This window comes from Acinonyx jubatus, chromosome D4 (genome assembly GCF_027475565.1).
Source record: "Acinonyx jubatus isolate Ajub_Pintada_27869175 chromosome D4, VMU_Ajub_asm_v1.0, whole genome shotgun sequence".
In the NCBI taxonomy this organism is placed as follows: domain Eukaryota; kingdom Metazoa; phylum Chordata; class Mammalia; order Carnivora; family Felidae; genus Acinonyx; species Acinonyx jubatus.
In genome coordinates this window covers 36,013,754-36,030,737 of record NC_069391.1, presented here as the reverse complement: position 1 = coordinate 36,030,737, position 16,984 = coordinate 36,013,754, and the positions used below count along the sequence as shown (strand labels likewise).

At 40.7% G+C, this 16,984-nt stretch overlaps 1 protein-coding gene and 1 non-coding gene across 8 annotated transcripts in view; one reads left to right on the top strand and one right to left on the bottom strand.

The window, feature by feature from the left end:
* GNE (glucosamine (UDP-N-acetyl)-2-epimerase/N-acetylmannosamine kinase) overlaps positions 1-16,984 on the bottom strand; it is a 53,028-nt gene that overhangs the window by 8,003 nt on the left and 28,041 nt on the right. For 6 of the 7 annotated variants that reach the window (XM_053204931.1, XM_027039439.2, XM_015079451.3 and 3 more), the window contains 6 exons: positions 16,035-16,247; positions 11,537-11,624; positions 10,586-10,796; positions 7,616-7,745; positions 6,345-6,566; positions 4,280-4,462 (listed from right to left, as the gene is read on the bottom strand). In XM_053204931.1, coding sequence (XP_053060906.1) covers positions 4,280-4,462; positions 6,345-6,566; positions 7,616-7,745; positions 10,586-10,796; positions 11,537-11,624; positions 16,035-16,247 — 1,047 coding nt within the window. The remainder of the gene's footprint in view (positions 1-4,279; positions 4,463-6,344; positions 6,567-7,615; positions 7,746-10,585; positions 10,797-11,536; positions 11,625-16,034; positions 16,248-16,984) is intronic. The other variant, XM_027039437.2, reaches the window with a different exon arrangement.
* On the top strand, positions 3,522-3,606 carry TRNAQ-UUG (transfer RNA glutamine (anticodon UUG)). The gene has a single exon. It is a non-coding gene; the product is annotated as a tRNA-Gln (tRNA).

Genomic DNA, 16,984 nt, shown 5'->3' with positions numbered 1-16,984 from the left:
TATCTTTCTTTCAATAATCACCCTGACTGTAAATGGACTAAATGCTCCAATCAAAAGATACAGGGTATCAGAATGGATACAAAAAACAAAAACAAGACCCATCTATAACCTGTCTATAGGAGACTTATTTTAGACCTAAAGACATCAGCAGATTCAAAGTGAGGTGATGGAGAACCATCTATCATGATAATGGATACTAACAGAAAGCTGGAATAGCCATACTTCTATCAGACAAACTAGATTTTAAACCAAAGACCATAAAGAGAAATGAAGAAGGGCATTATATCATAATTAAGGAGTCTACCCATCAAGTTCTAATTGTAAATATTTATGCCAACCTGGGACACCCAAATCAATTACTAACAGACATAAAGAAACTCACTGATGAAATACAATACTAGTAGGGAGTTTTAACACCCCACTTATACCAATTTACAGATTAAGCAGAAAATCAACAAGGAAACAATGGCTTTGAATGACACACTGGACCAGATGGACTTAACACATATAGTCAGAACATTTGATCCTAAAGCAGCAGAATACACATTCTTTTAGAGTACACACGGAATATTCTCCAGAATAGATCATATATTGGGTCACAAATCAGCCCTTAAAAGACTGAGATCAACCATGCATATTTTGAGACCACAACGCTATGAAACTTGAAGTCAACCACAAGAAAAAATTTGAAAAGATCACAAATACATGGAGGTTAAATAACATCACACTAAAGAATGAATGGGTTAATGAGGAAATTAAAGAAGAAATAAAAAAAGTACATGGAAGCAAATGAAAATGAATACACGACAGTCCAAAACCTCTGGGATGCAGCAAAGGCAGTCTTAAGAGGGAAGTATCTTGCAATACAGGCCTACCTCAAGAATCAAGAAAGGTCTCAAATACACAACCTAACGTTACACATAAAGGAGCTAGAAAAGGGAAAATAAAGAAAGCCTAAAGCCAGCAGAACAAGGTAAATAATAAAGACAGAGCAGAAATAAATGATACAGAAACAAACAACGACAACAAAAAAGAACAGAGCAACAAAACTAAGAGCTGGTTCTTTGAAAGAATAAAATTGATAACCTCCTAACCAGACTTGTCAAAAAGAAAAAAGAAAGGACCCAAATAAATAAAATCACAAATGAAAGGGGACAGATCACTACCAACACCTCAGAAATACAATTATAAGAGAATATTATGAAAAATTACATGCCAACAAACTGGGCAATCATAAAGATAGACAAATTCCTAGAAACATGCAAACTACCAAAACTGAAACAGGAAGAAATAGAAAATTTAAACAGACTCATAATTAGCAAAGAAATTGAAACTGTAATCAAAAAACTCCCAACAAACAAAAGTCCAGGGCCAGATGGCTTCCCAGGGGAATTCTACCGTACCTTGAAAGAAGAGTTAATACTAGGGTGCCTGGGTGGCTCAGTAGGTTAAGCATCTGACTCTTGATTTTGGCTCAGGTCATGATCTCACGGTTTGTGGGATTGAGCCCTCTCTCAGGTTCCATGCTATTAGCATCATTGGGATTCTCTCTTCCCCTCTCTCTGCTCCTCCCCAGCTTGCGCATGCACATTGTCTCAGAAATAAACAAACAAACTTAAAAAAAAAAAAAAGTAGTAGTAATACCTATTCTTCTCAAACTATTCCAAAAATCAGAAATGGAAGGAAAACTTCCAAACTAATTCTACAAGGCCAGCATTACCTTGATTCCAAAACCAGACAATGACCCCAATAAAAAGGAGAATTACAGGCCAATATCCCTAATGAACATGGATGCAAAAATTCTCAACAAGATACTAGCAAATTGAATCCAACACTACATTAAAAGAATTATTTACCACAATCAAATGGGATTTTTTATTCCTGGGCTGCAGAGCTGGTTCAATATGTGCAAATCAATCAACGTGATACACCACATTGATAAGAGAAAGGATAAGAACCATATGATCCTCTCAATAGATGACAAAATACAGCATTCATTCTTGATAAAAACCCTCAACAAAGTAGGCATTGATGGAACATACCTCAACATCATAAAAGCTACATATGAAAGACCCACAGCTAATTAACCATTCTCAATGGGGAAAAACTGAGAGCCTTTCTCCTTGAGGAACAAGACAAGGATGTCCACTCTCACCATTACTATTTAACATAGTACTGGAAGTCTTAACCTCAGGATTCAGACAACAAAAAGAAATAAAACGCATCAAAATCAGCAAGGAAGAAGTCCACCTTTCACTATCTGCAGACGACATGATACTCTATGTAGAAAACCCAAAAGACTCCAGCAAAAAATTTCTAGAACTAATACATGAACTGAGCAAAGTTGCAGGATATAAAATCAACATACAGAAATTGGTTGTATTTCTATACACCAAAAACGAAGCAGCAGAAAAAGAAATCAAAGAATCAATCCCATTTGCAATTGCACCAAAACCCGTAAGATACCTAGGAATAAACCTAACCAAACAGGTAAAACTCTTGAAAACTACAGAACACTTATGAAAGAAATTGAAGAGGACACAAAGAAATGGAAAAGCATTCCTTGCTCATGGATTGGAAGAACAAACATTGTTAAAATGTCTATATTACCCAAAGCAATCTACACATTTAACACAATCTCCATCAAAATACCACCAGCATTTTTCACAGAGCTAGAACAAATAATCCTAAAATTTCTATGGAATCATCCCTAATAGCCAAATCAATCCTGAAACAAACAAAACTGGAGGCATCACGATTCTGGATTTCAAGCTATATTACAAAGCTGTAGTCATCCAGACAGTATGGTACTGGCATGAAAACAGACACATAGATCAATGGAACAGAATAAAAACCCCAGAAATGGACCCACAACTATAGGGTCAACTAATCTTCAACAAAGCAGAAAAGAATATCCAATGGAAAAAAGACACTAAATTCTACTCCTAAAACCAATACTGTACTGTATGTTAACTAGAATTTAAATAAGATTTTGAAAAATAAAGCCACTCCATTCAACTACTATTTTTCTCCCAAAAAACAGAAAAAAATTCAGATCTGACCATGCTTTTCCCCTAAAAGTTCTCAATGGCTTCATTAGCTGCTGGTCCTGGCCTCCCTCTTGCTACGCTCTACCCTACCTTGCCCTTTATGTACCCATACCACTGTTTCCCAGGCTTGGAAGCATCCCTGGCTCATCCCAACTTGCCCTGCTAATTCTACTTACCCTCTCTCAACCTCCAGACAGCACCCTAACACTCCCTTCCCCATATGAAGAGGGCAGGGAGAGAACGCTGGTGTCCTTCTATACGTCTACATTCCTTGGCCATCATTCTCAGTGCACTTGACAATGTATTATAATGATATTAAATTACTCCTTTTTCTTAGGCTAGAAACCATCCTTTTATTAACATGTCCAGAAATAGCTTTAACTCAAATAGACTTCTCAGACTTCACAACTGTAGTATGTTAATCCATTTACTTCTTCATTAAAATGTGTATTAAGTGGGGGGACGGGGAGCGCCTGGGTGGCTCAGTTGGTTGAGCACCTGACTTTGGTTCAGGTCATGGTCTTGGAGTTTGTGGGTTCGAGCCCCATGCCAGGCTCTGTGCTAACAAACAGCTCAGAGCCTGGAGCCTTCTTCAGATTCTGTATCTCTGTCTCTCTGTCTCTCTGTCTCTCTCTCCCCCCACTCCCCAGCTCATGCTCTGCCTCTGTCTCTCAAAAATAAATACATGTTAAAAAAAATTTTTTTAAATGTGTATTAAGGGGGCACCTGGGTGGCTCAGTTGGTTAAACATCCAACTTTGGCTCAGGTCACGATCTCATGGTTCACAAGTTCGAGCCCCACATCAGGCTCTGTGCTGAAAGCTCAGACCCTCGAGCCTGCTTCAGATCCTGTGTCTCTCTCTTTGCCCCTTCCCTGCTCACACTCTGTTTCTGTCTCAAAAATAAACAAACATTAAAAAAAGAAAGTTTTAAAAATGTGTATTAAGCACCCACCCTGTGCTAGAGGCCGAGGAAACAAAAATTAAAAAAATCCTCCCTGCTCTCCTGGAGCTCAAGACCCTTGTCCACCCCCAGCATTGGAGAGGAAAGTGTTAATATGGGTCAAGACTAAGGGTACCTGGGAGTTTTAGTATGAGGAACCCCATCTTTCCTCCAGGAAGTGAGAAGGGTAGAAGTTCTGGCTTCAGTGTTCAGCTCTTTTTGGAATATGTACTTTGAAATACTTGTCTACAATTTAGCAATTTAATCCCTCAGGAGAAAGAAACCAACCATCATGTAGCTTTTTTGCTTCCCTCTGTAAGGCCATTCCAGAGGCATATGCTTCAATACACCCATGACTTCCACAGGAACAATCAGGCCCATCCAGAGACACAACAAGGTGGCCAAGTTCTGCAGCACAGAAGGAGCTTCCATGGATCAATTCGTGCTGATGGATGATACCCCCGCCAATTCCTACAGCGAGAGACAATAATCACTGAGGTGGCTCTTCCCCTGAAACAGAAAGCTGAAATATGGCAATGCCTCATGTGTTTAGCAAAGCTTTAGAATGTGTGATTCTTTATGATGCCCCTTTTCCTAAATAGCGGAAACTTACTAAGTATTAACACTTCACCTGGAAGCATTTTGGAGGAAAATCTATCTAGCAGATCCTCTGATGCCCTGTGTCACACCTACGTGGCTCACTGTGATTTCAAGCACAGCTGTGGGGAACAGATCCATGCAGGCTCAGACTCACCGTGTGATGCCAGTGTACCACCTCAAGCTCACAATGCCTGTTCTCACCAAGGCCATCTCCAACACTAACGTTAGAGCCTAACTGTCCACGTGAGCACAGGGCATCCTCAACCAAGCAAGGTAAGAGCCAACAGATTCCAGTGGACAATTCTGGATGATATTCCACAGGCTTCTTGGGAGGTTCTGGTTGATTTCAGTCCCCACTGCCCTCAAGGCAACTTGGATAACGGTTTTCCATCTACTCTGTTCTACTCTTCTCACTCCTTTACTCCTGCTTCTCAGGATCACCTCCAACATAAAATTCTCACACCTAAGTCCTCATCTTGGGATCTGCTGTGGGAGAAACCCAAGATAAGACCATCTTTCCCAAATGTATCGCACACCACCTTTCACACACCACTTTCTTCCTTAAACAGAGAATATTAAGATTTTGCCTCTTAATGCCACCATGTCCAAAAATCTATGATTCAATGATTATGAATATCAATGACTCTTGTTACCAAGTTTAGGAGGAGTTATTAAGGAGGAAAGCCTGAGAAGACTATTTTTAGAGCTCTCTTGCCATCAGTTACTTCCTGTGGCACCTACTCAACTCCACCCTTCTAATTTGCAAATTACCTGCTCTGAACTAAGAAATGATATCCAAGCTTGCTAAAACTGTATCTGCAACTAAGAGAAGAAGGGCCTGAGCTTCAAGAGGAGGTAGCATAATTCAGAGTTTAAAAGCACACAAGTTTTGAAGTTACATATATCTGGGATAAATGGTGGCTCAACCACTTACTAGGTCAGTCTGTTTTTCATTCCAAAAGTAGGACATCAGCAAAAATGGCAAAGTAGGCGACTCCAAAAGTCCATCCCTCCACTAAAGCAATGAATAAACTGGCAAAAACTCTCAGAACCAATTTTTTTTGGAACTCTGGAAACTAATCACAGGTTTTGTAACAACCAGGGAATGCTTACTCGAGAAAAAAAAAACAACTGAGTCTTAAGAGCTCCTTCTGGCATTTTCTGGTCCCACCACCCACTCCCCAGTTTGGTGGCCTTGAACCAGCCCACATCCTGCACAGAGACGGCAGTACTGGAAGAAGCAGGACCAACTTCATTCTCGAAAACCTGTGGTTGCTTGTTCTGACCTACTTGGCGGCTAGTGGAGGACCAACTCGAAGAGTTCACCTTTGTGTCACTGACCTCAGAACTCCCCTAGAGCTGGGGAGGCACTCAGGTGGCCTTTGCCAAAAACATTTAAAGGCAAAATATATTTATTCGTCTCTACTGCCTAGGGCGACAGCTGAGAGATGACGCAAATAATATACTAACCAAGAAGACTGGGAGGCAAAGCTGGGAATGAGAAGCTTTGGGGAGTAAGAGCTTTGAACAGCTCTGACAAGTTCCTAGCAATCTGAGGTCCACACACATGCCCAGGGCAGGGCATATGCCCAGGAAAGACTGAGAAGGCCCTAAGCTCTCATGTGGGGCTCACCTCCTGGCTCTACTCAGGCAGGAAGTGAACACTAAAGCACACTCACAAGCTGCCTGCTGGTGCTGAAGGCATGCCCCAACACCCATTCTAGCTCCTCAAACAACCTCTTACTCCTCTTACCTGTACCTGTGATAAGTGTCACAAAGTTTTCCAGGCCCTTTCCTTGGCCAAATTTCCTTTCCGCCAGGGCAGCACAATTGCCATCATTGTCCACCCACACAGGGAGATGTAAGGTGTCAGACAGGGGGGTCCTGAGGTCCACAGAGTTCCATTCTTGAATCAGTTTAGTTGAATGCAGCACAATTCCTTCCCGAGGATTTACCCGGCCACCCGTGGAAATACCTGAGCTCCACCACACACACAAGGAAAATAATTCTCATAAGCAACCTTAGAAAGTATGCCAACTTACTGGGTTTCAAACACAAATTAATTCACCCAAGATCTCCTAAGACAAGCATTACCAAAGATTGCAAGGAAACGTCAGGCAATTCTGAGCAAAATCTGTAGCTCCCCACTAATGTACCCATAACAATTACTGGGGTTCTAGGAAGTCCTCACGCTTGGGGCCCACAGATAGGCCCTGGAGCCATCTGTACACAGAGCAGTGACATGATGGTCAGTCATGCATCAGAACTTGGAAAACTCTGTATGTCAAAATGAACATTTCTTAACAAATCAGGAGACTATAGACGCTGGAGAGGATGTGGAGAAATGGGAACCCTCTTGCACTGTTGGTGGGAATGCAAATTGGTGCAGCCGCTCTGGAAAACAGTGTGGAGGTTCCTCAAAAAATTAAAAATAGACCTACCCTATGACCCAGCAGTAGCACTGCTAGGAATTTACCCAAGGGATACAGGAGTGCTGATGCACAGGGGCACGTGTACCCCAATGTTTATAGCAGCACTTTCAACAATAGCCAAATCATGGAAAGAGCCTAAATGTCCATCCACTGATGAATGGATAAAGTAATTGTGGTTTATATACATAGTGGAATACTACTTGGCAATGAGGAAGAATGAAATATGGCCTTTTGTAGCAATGTGGATGCAACTGGAGAGTGTTATGCTAAGTGAAATAAGTCATACAGAGAAAGACAGATACCATACATTTTCACTCTTATGTGGATCCTGAGAAACTTAACGAAGACCATGGGGGAGGGGAAGGGGGGAAAAAGTTACAGAGAGGGAAGGAGGCAAACCATAAGAGACTCTTAAAAACTGAGAATAAACAGGGTTGATGGAGGGTAGGAGGGAGGGGAGAGTGGGCGATGGGCATTGAGGAGGGCACCTGTGGGGATGAGCACTGGGTGTTGTATGGAAACCAATTTGCCAATAAATTTCATATTAAAAAAAAAAACGAACATTTCTTGAATATGTAATTCACAATCTCACCTACTCCCAAAATTCTGCAGTTCAGTTTTACAGCTTCTGCTGCAGCTTCAACACACATCTGTAGGATTAAATTAATCCTCTCTTCATAGGTTTTAGGATTGAACTGAGTATACTTCTTGACAATTTCACCCTAAAAGAGAAAAAAACAAGCCCTGTCTCATTGATCTAAGCTAAGAAGCAGCCTGTGAATCTTCTGACCTTTTTCACGATACATCAGACTTCACTATAGGATACAGAGTACTGTAGATTTAGACGACTGCCAGGAAGGGAGCTGCTCTGATGTGGGCCGGCCGTGGGGTATGTCCAAGTAGTTTCCTGAGAAACCATTCTGGCACATGGCTACTGAAGCAACAACAGCTCACAGCAAATCACGGCGCCCCTCTTACGCATAAAGTCAGTGCTGGCTAATCACAATCTTCACGAAAAGGTCACAGTTTACTCTTTCAGGCTGAAAAAACTTCCTTGCTTAAAAACTGAGGCACCTAAATATATATCCTAGGGAGGTAAGCGCTGATCACCTCCCATAAGTGAAGCCAATAATGCCATGGTTCCAAAATGTTTAAATTACTGTGCTTTGTGATCTGTTTTAAAGCCAGTCAAGGAGAGTCTCTCCCAATTATGGTTTTTAAGTTTTTTCTTTGCTCTTCTCACTTGTGCATCATTTTGAGTAAATTTCAGAATAATGTTGCCAAACTTTAAAAAAATCCCACTGAAATGTTGACTAGAATTGTATTAAACTTGTAATTCAATTTGGAAAAGTGCTGACATTTTAAAAATACTCAGCATTCCCATCTAGGACACTTTTCAAGCCTTTACATTATTTGTTGAAGTTTTATACTTTTCTTCAAATAGATAGATTGCGTAAGTTGTTAGTTTAGATGATTCTTACAATTTTGGTTGTTGTTCTGAATAGGCTCTTTCCCAATCTTTTGTTATTAATGGATTTTATCCATTTACAAGGGTTAAAGCAATCACTAATGATTGTCATTAAAAAGACACCGAAAGTGGGGCGCCTGAGTGGCTCAGTTGATTAAGCATCTGACTTGATTTGAGATCCACACCGGCAGACTCTGCGCTGACAGCGAGGAGCCTGCTTGGGATTCACTGTCTCCCTCTTACTCTGCCCCTCCTCCACTTGTGCACACACATGTGCAAAAGTAAATAAATATTTTTTTAAAAGGTAAACCTAAAGTTGTGTTTCTCAACCTTCAACAAATAGTGAACAAATAGTGATGCCCTGGACCCCACCTGCAGAGATTCAAATAGCCTGGGCATCTGTGTTTTTTTTTAAAGCTTCCAGGTAATGCTAATGGGCAGTCAGGCTAACAAACTCACCAAGAGGAAAACTCAAAAATCTGCCTAAAATTTCATGTAAGTAGAAAGTTACTGATCTTTTTAAATTTTATTTATGTATCTTGAGAGAGACAGCACAAGCAGGGGAGGGGCAGAGAAGGAGAGATTGTGCTGTTTGTTCCTTGCTTTATCCCTTTGTGACTCCCCCAGAATTATGTGAAATAATGTTGCAGAAAACGTTTCTTTTCTTCTTGATTTTCTCTAGAATTTCACCACTACAAAGGGTACTGACCACTGATACAGAATAGATCATCTTCAGGTTAAGAAAATCTTCTATTATTTTTTTGAATGTTTATTTTTGAGAGAGAGAGAAAAGAATGCGTGAATGCAAGCGGGGGAGAGACAGAGGGAGAGGGGGACAGAGGATCTGAAGTGGGCTCCACACTGACACAGACAGCCCAGTGGGGGGCTCAAACTCACAAATGTAAGATCATGACCTGATCCGAAGTTGGACACTTATCCAACTAAGCCACCCAGGTGCCCATTCTATTAATACTTTTTAAAGAGTATTTACAAAGGAGACCACCACTTCTTTTGAGAAAATTAGGTTTTGTTTTGCTCTATTTGATCTAAACAACTTTTATTTATGTTTTTTAACGTTTATTTATTTTTGAGACAGAGAGAGAGCATGAACGGGGGAGGGTCAGAGAGTAAGACACAGAATCTGAAACAGGCTCCAGGCTCTGAGCTGTCAGCACAGAGCCCGACGCGGGGCTCGAACTCACGGACCACGAGATCATGCCCTGAGTCGAAGTCAGACGCTCAACCGACTGAGCCACCCAGGCGCCCCTAAACAACTTTATTTTTTAAGACCTTACTATTTTTCATGGACTCCTAAAACTTTATATATCCACAAGATTTCAGAACCTTCTCTGGTAGGCTTTTTTTTTTTTTTTTTTAATCTTTACTCATTTTTTAGAGACAGAGCACAAGCAGGGGAGGGACAGATAGAGAGGGAGACACAGAATCTGAAGCAGGCTCCAGGCTCTGAGTTGTCAGCATAGAACCCAATGCAGAGCTAGAATTCACCAGCCTTCAGATCATGACCTGAGGCGAAGTCAGATGCTCAACCAACTGAGCCACCCAGGTGCCCCTCTGGTAGGTTTATTCTTAAGTCATCAGAGATCTTTTAACATGAACAATTTAGTGTTTTTATGATGCTCTCTCAGTCTCTGTCAACAGTGCTGATTTTTTGGTTAAGGGACTGAAGTATGCTGTACTCAACTAAAAATCATGTTCTAGAGGAGATGCAATTCCCTTCCCCATTTGCTGATGTCTTCCTCTGGATAATGACCGTAATCAACATGCTACATGCTGTTACCAAATATAGAATTCCAGGTCTCCTGGGTGGCAAGAGCCCTCTCTGGTGCCTAAGGGGTCTCCCATGGTTAATTCAAGTCTCACTAACTTGGATTCCGGAGAATTTTATTTCTCTGAAATGTCAATAATTTGTAAAATACTGCGAGACAAACATTGTAATGGATCTAAAAGTCAATCCTGTGGGCAAATGATTATAAACTCTAATGTATGTTTCTAGTCCTACCTTCCAACCATACTTTAAAGAAAAGATCAGTTATTTATATGAGGTATGAAGTTAAGACTTAGGCATTATTTTACCTTCATGCTGACTATTGCAACTCGGAGGTTTGTCCCACCGAGATCAACAGCCAAGGCACTTAGAGTTTCAAGAATATGGTCAATATCTTGAGAGATATTCTCCTTCACAGGAGGAAAGCAGAATTTCTTTTGCAGTGGCTCTTGAAGATCAATAGATTTGAGAAACTTCAAAATCCTTGGAACAGCATTTCCATCCCCATATATCTTTGAACTGCAGTATCAAAAAAGTCAAATTAAATGCTTCTCTCATACATGTGAAATGGTATGGAGGACACGGTACTAATAGAAACCAAGACTTCAGATAATAAAGTTGTGCTTTTCATTTTAAAATAACATCTGATATCTTCAGCGTATTATCAACGGAATGTCTAACTCCACTGTTGGTTGAAATACAACTATTCCAGACTGGGATACCATTAACAAATGTCTCTATCATCAAAGACAAATTACCTTTGTTAAGCCAATTTCAGAATATAACATAATTTGGGACAATGAATCTATTTATTTATTGCTTTTTAAACCTTTACATTCGTGAGGAAAAAAAAGTTATTTTCAGAATTCAAACATTTCAAACATCCAAATAAAAGAAAATCTCATTAATTTGAAACAGAAAGGTGAGGAGTCTAAATTAAAATGCTGAACTAGACTATTTTTAAAGAAAATCAGTTATTTTCTAATATTTATAAAAAGTGAAAGTAGGTTAAGGCAGTATTTCCTGGCAGAAGTGCTATATTAATTAACTGAGACAAATAAAAAACAGCTATCCTCCATTGGAACCCCTGGTAGAGTAACAGGGGTTCTACTGCCAAGCCCTGTCTCCCTGACAGCTAGGGACCCCTAGGGATATATAACAAAAGCTCTGTTAAAATGACTGAAGAATGATCACAGCTTAAAAATGGTGCCCACAGCTCCCCCTTTTAAATCACTTCTTTAGAAAGGGTATATACTCACCAAGGGTACTGTTTGCCAAACTGAAGATGCAGTGCCTGTAGTATTTTGTCTTGGGTATCAGCATCCCGGACATGAAGGACATTCTCCCCTAGATGAACCCAGTGACACATTACAATGATTTGGAAGTGGAAATATCCAAAGAATAAAGAAATTAGCAATGTGTTGTGCTCATTATTAACCCTGAAACCCAGAGGACTTCAAATGAGTCTATCAGAGAAACATCGACTTTTCTCCTTTATACCTTTAAAGCACTTTCAACAAGATTTCCATGTACCAAATACTTAAGGACACTAGGGTCCTTTATTCCCAAAAAGAATAAATCAAGTTTTTGTTGATTTACTGAAATAAATGATGTACATTAATCTAGTACCCACTTACCCCCCACCCCTCATCTAATCGTTCAGTGCGTCCATTCTTTCAATCCACCCTGCTTTCCATCTACTTGGCCAGGTGTTCATCAGCAGTCAGGCCAGTTCGTTCCATTAGTCTATCAGCCAGTCAGCTGTTCAGTCACTTTTTCTCCATATATTTTCTGACCAGTGCAATGGAGTAAATACAGTGAATAATGGCCATATTTTTCAACAGACCTAGCTAAGAAGAGAAGAGCTGGAAAGAGGCATGGGGTTGAGGAAGGGGTTGGTTTTCAGACGTGAGAGGCGAAGGCATGTTTAAGTGATGAGGAGGCTAAAGAATCATGGTAGAGAAAGGATACCCCTGAGGTCCCTGAGAAGGCAGGAAGGGTACGGATCTAGAACACGGGTAGAAGGCTGAGCAATGGGCAGGAAAGAGATGCCAACCCTTCCAATGTAAAGAGGTATGGAGGAAAGGATGGATGGACATGTGTTTATAGAAGTGTGGTGACAAATGACAAAGTACAAGACTGCCTTTGACTAAAGACCCGATGCCAGATCCAGTGTTCAATTCTTCTTTCACATTGTCCTTGCGTTCAACACCATCTCCTGGAAACATTTTCTTTTCTGGGCTTTAATGCTATCACACTCCTGGGTTTCCTCTGGACTCACTGGCAACTCCTTTTCAGTCTTCCCACTGGCCCCCTCCTCCTCACCAGAACTCTAAATGCTAACTAGCTCCGGCAGTTGGTTGTGGATTCCATTCTCTTCCCTATTTACATGTTACCTGTTACAGGTTAATCTCCTATAATCTCTTCATTTTATTTTAAAAAAAAATTTTTTTTTGTAACATTTATTTATTTTTGAGACAGAGAGAGACAGAGCATGAATGGGGGAGGGTCAGAGAGAGGGAGACACAGAATCTGAAACAGGCTCCAGGCTCTGAGCTGTCAGCACAGAGCCCGACGCGGGGCTCGAACTCACAGCCCTCACGGACCACGAGATCATGACCTGAGCTGAAGTTGGCCGCTTAACCGACTGAGCCACCCAGGCGCCCCAATCCCTTCATTTTAAATGACATCTCTGGCAGGGTGCACCATTATCTCCATATCCTTTGTCTGTACTAGCATCAGAATTTTTAGCCAGGCATCTGATAATCCAGCTCAAGACTATATTCTTTACCTTCCCCTACTGCTAGCTGTGAGCCTGTGACTATGTTCTGACAGGATACATGAAGAAATATTTGAAATTTACAGGTTGTGCTTTTAAAAGAAGGACATCTTCCCTCCTCTTCCTTCCCAATGACTAAAATGTGGACTTGATAGCAAGATTAGCATCCCTCAAGCAGACAGATGGAGGCTAAATTTCTGATAACCATTGAGTTATACGAATGAGAAACAAAGAAAATCCCACTTAGGCACTATTATCTTGGTTCTCTCTGTTACAGCAGATGAACTAATATCCTAACTAAACAACATCCACATGCCAATCACTCTAAAACTTCTATCTCCAACTCTGACTCTCCCTGGAACTATCTAGCTGCTTGTCTGCCATGTCCACTTTGATATCTAATAGGCATCTCGAACTTAACACAGCTATTAGAGAACTCTTAATTGCACCCCTCCCAAATGTGTTCCTCCCACGGTGTCCCCTATGTCAGCAAAGAGTGCCCCCACTGCTCAATCCAAAAATCTGCAAGTTTCTTCCTTTCACTGCTCACATCCAAGCAGCAGCAAGTCCTATAACAATCCCCAAATCTAACTTTTGTCCATTTCTGTTATTATCATGTACTCTAAGCCACTATCAACTCTCATATCAACTGAAATAACCTCTCAAGTAGTCTCCCTGCTTCCACTCCTGTCCCACCACATTCCACTCTCATAGAGCAGCAGAGTGGTTTTTCCAAAATGCAAGTCACATCGTGTCATCCTCCCATAAATGGCTTTCCATGATACTTGGAAAAACCCCAGATTTTTTACCCTGGCTTACAAAGGTCTGCCTCCTTCTCTGACATCATCTTGTATCGCTCTTCCTCCCGCCCAGTACCCTCCTGCTACACTGGCCTTTTGCTGCTCAAATACATCAAGCTTGTTCCTGTCTTAGGATCTTCTCACTGGCTGTTCCCTCTGCTTCTCTCTGATCCTCACACAGCAGATTCACTGTTACTCAGATCTCAGCTGAAGTGTCATCTCCTCAACGAGGCCTTCCCTGATGCAGTCTAATGTAGCCCGGCACATCACCTGCAGGTTACACCCTGCGCACTACACATAAATTCTGACAGTCTTTTTTTTCCTTTTTTGTCTATCATCTATCTCCCCTCCCACTAAAATGAAATTCTACGAGAGCTCAGCCCTTGTTAGTCTGGTTTACTGACAAATCCCAGTGCCTACACATACTAGGTGTTTATTAAATATTTTCTTAATGAATGGAGTCAAAAGAATTTCCATTCAGTGGTTTGTATTTTCTCTGTGAAGTGGGGAGCAAGGTAATATGTCAAGAATGAAAGGGGATATCAAACTCAATACCCAAAAAACAAATAATCCAGTGAAGAAATGGGCAAAAGACATGAATAGACACTTCTCCAAAGAAGACAACCAGATGGCCAACCAACACATGAAAAAATGCTCCATATCACTCATCATCAGTGAAATACAAATCAAAGCCACACTGAGATACCACCTCATCACACCTGTCAGAAGGGCTAACATTAACAATTCAGGCAACAACAGATGTTGGCAAGGATGTGGAGAAAGAGGATCTCTTTTGCACTGCTGGTGGGAATGCAAACTGGTGCAGCCCCTCTGGAAAACAGTATGGAGGTTCCTCAGAAAATTAAAAACAGAAATACCCAAAGACCCAACAATTGCACTACTAGGTATTTATCCAAGGGATACAGGTGTGCTGTTTCAAGGGGACACATGCACCCCAACGTTTATACCAGCACTATCAACAATAGCCAAAGTATGGAAACTGCCCAAATGTCCATCGATGGATGAATGGATTAAGAAGATGTGGTGTATATACACAATGGAGTATTACTCAGCAATCAAAAAGAATGAAATCTTGCCATTTGCAACTACATGGATGGAACTAGAAGGTATTATGCTAAGCGAAATTAGTCAGAGAAAGACAAGTACCATATGACCCACATGAGGACTTTAAGACACAGAACAGATGAACACAAGGGAAGCAAAAATAATATAAAAACAGGGAGAGGGACAAAATATAAGAGACTCTTAAATATAGAGAACAGAGAGTTACTGGAGGGGTTGTGGGAGGGGGGGATGGGCTAAATGGGTAAGGGGCATAAAGGAATCTGCCCCTGAAATCATTGTTGCACTATATGCTAACTTGGATGTAAATTAAAAACAAATAATAACGTAAGGGAAAGAAGACCTAAAGACAACAGAAAATTAGGGTAGCAATTACGAATAGAGAAAAAGCAGAGCTGAAACTAACCTCCTTGATTCTAGTCTTGTTCTTTTTTCACAAAGTCCATACATTTTTCCATTAGCTACAGAAATATATTTCCATGTATAGTATTAGAATTTAGACTACTATTAAAAACAAGATCTAACTCAATTAGCAAATTAATAATAAAATTTCTTTATCCTTCAGTTATTAAGGGAGCATCTTAGAGTTTTCATGCTCAAAACTACTCACTAAAAGTACTCTACTGTACCCAAAAATGAGACTAGCATTCATATACTTATAATACATTCAACCATTCTAACTTACCCACAGCCATCAAAGACCATAATCAGCTAAGAAACTCTTAGCTCTGATATTACAAAGACAATAAAAATAAATGTAGAGCCCTAAAAAAATTTGGTAATCACTTTGTGCTATTTACAGATTTTAGGCTACAACTGGTCATTAACCTCATTCACTCACTGATTCATAAAAATATATGCCAGCACTGCCTTGTAATAATTCATACACAGAATTTTAAAGATGTTACAGATGTATGAGGGGGAGCCAATACTTAATGCCTCTTCTCTCACCTTCTCCTAGCTACTGCCTACCATGGGAGGCCAAGTTACTAATCTGATTGGTTAGACAGCAGGGCAATGACCACACTGTGCTTGCCAGAGCCACTGCTTTCATATATATCTCTAGATAGCTGAGACATGGACAAAGGTAAATACCTGTTTCTCTTCCAATCTGACGTGTTCCAAGATTAATCACAGGTGTTCCAAAAGCTCCAACCTCTCGTACTCCACAGCTGCTGTTCCCAATCATACAACCAGCATGGGCAACCAGCTGTATAAACTGGTCAAATGGGACGTGTTTAACTGCACGGAAGTTGGGATGATGCTCAATGCCCTTCTTCCGCATCACTCGAACCATCTCTTTGCTCCCTGTGAAAATGAAAATCAACTGTTAAATGGTTTATGAGATTAAAAAAACCATTTTCACTGGCAAGTATAGCCCCACTTAAAGAAATTGTTCTATGCAGATGCACAATGGTTATTAGGGAGATAATAATTTTAATTACTGATCTTTCCAGGAATGATGAATATTTAAAATGTGTGGTCAGCTCTCTGCTTCAACTCATCTAGGAACATTAAACAGCATTCATCAAAGTAAATACCTCTTACTAATGCCCCAATAAAAGCCTTTACATTAAACAACAACTAAGAAGCAAGACCGGCCAACAGTCTCTCTCTCTTAAGCTGGGAGTTCCTAAATTGAAAGGTCTCGGGCTCCACACACCAAGCTGATTAGAGAGCCTCTGCCTTAGCTATGCTCATATTTACCCTAACAACTGCTCAACTGGATAGCATCCCTGATTACATGGACTAAACTCCAATAAAATGCATGTAGAACCTGATATTGTGGCTGGTATTTTATATTAAATGCAGGATTATTTAAAATGGTACAGGTGTATGAAGGGGGAGGCAATAATTAATGCCTCTCTGCTTGCCTCTTTACTCACCCTTTCCTAACCAGCATCTAACAAGGGAGATAAGGTTGCTAATCTTATTACTTAGACAAGACCGTGAGCACCAAACTGTGTTAGCACACCATATTTAATGGTGGGCGGAGCCACTGACGTAACAGAAGTTGGGCACACATGTGCTTTCTCTCTTTTTAA